General features: G+C 62.3%; 1 protein-coding gene across 1 annotated transcript in view; it reads right to left on the bottom strand.

Moving 5' to 3' along the window:
- DPH1 (diphthamide biosynthesis 1) overlaps nucleotides 1–711 on the bottom strand; it is a 47,238-nt gene that overhangs the window by 336 nt on the left and 46,191 nt on the right. Inside the window, 2 exon segments of the mRNA XM_035900552.1 lie at nucleotides 1–24; nucleotides 364–442. The exon segment at nucleotides 1–24 is cut by the window's left edge and continues 36 nt beyond it. Coding sequence (XP_035756445.1) covers nucleotides 1–24; nucleotides 364–442 — 103 coding nt within the window.

Below are 711 nucleotides of genomic sequence, written 5' to 3'. Positions count from 1 at the left end.
GATGTCCTGGAGAGCCACTGCTGCCTGCAGAGGGGACAAGGAGTCAAGTCCCCAAGCAGTGCCTGCCGTGGGGGAGCTGGTGGTGCTGGGAGAGGTCCCAGCATGGTGGCTTGGTGTGCCAAGCAGGGCACTGCTGGAGGAAAGCTTGCACCATGGGCAATCCCACTGGTTTCACAAGAGATCAGAAATCCCAGCGGCAGACCTGGACTGTGCATGGAGCACAGACAGGGAGAGGAGGGGACACTGCTTGGCAGCAGGGATGTCCCCGTCCTGCTGGCTCACAGCACTGCAGCTCTGTGGGAGGCTCCAGGGCATCACCCCAAACCAGGGCTTGTTGCCCCAAAACAGGAGGGGGGTGCTCACCTCGTAGGGCGTCAGCAGCGGCTTGCTGAAGGCTTCTCCCCAGTCAATGGAGAGCCGGGGACAGGCTACCTGCACCCACCTGGAAGGGAAGCATAACAGATGGGGATGAGCATTTTGGGAAGAACAAGCCACAATGAAGCCCCACAGTAGCCCTCCAGGGAAGGGAGCAGAGCAGACAGGGAGCAAGGTCTCCACTGTGCTGGAGCCACCCCACCAAGGACAGCCATGTCCCCAGCGCCCAGCCACCTGTCACCTTTGTCCCCTCCCTGCCCCATGGGTGCAGCACCCACGGGGGTGCATGGTGCCAGGGCCTGCCCAGGTGACAGCAGGACAGACATGGCAGGGACA

Source organism: Egretta garzetta, unplaced genomic scaffold, assembly GCF_000687185.1.
Source record: "Egretta garzetta isolate BGI_Z169 unplaced genomic scaffold, ASM68718v1 scaffold108, whole genome shotgun sequence".
In the NCBI taxonomy this organism is placed as follows: Eukaryota; Metazoa; Chordata; class Aves; order Pelecaniformes; family Ardeidae; genus Egretta; species Egretta garzetta.
The sequence above is the reverse complement of the archived record's forward strand: the minus strand, read 5'-3'. Positions and strand labels throughout refer to the sequence as shown.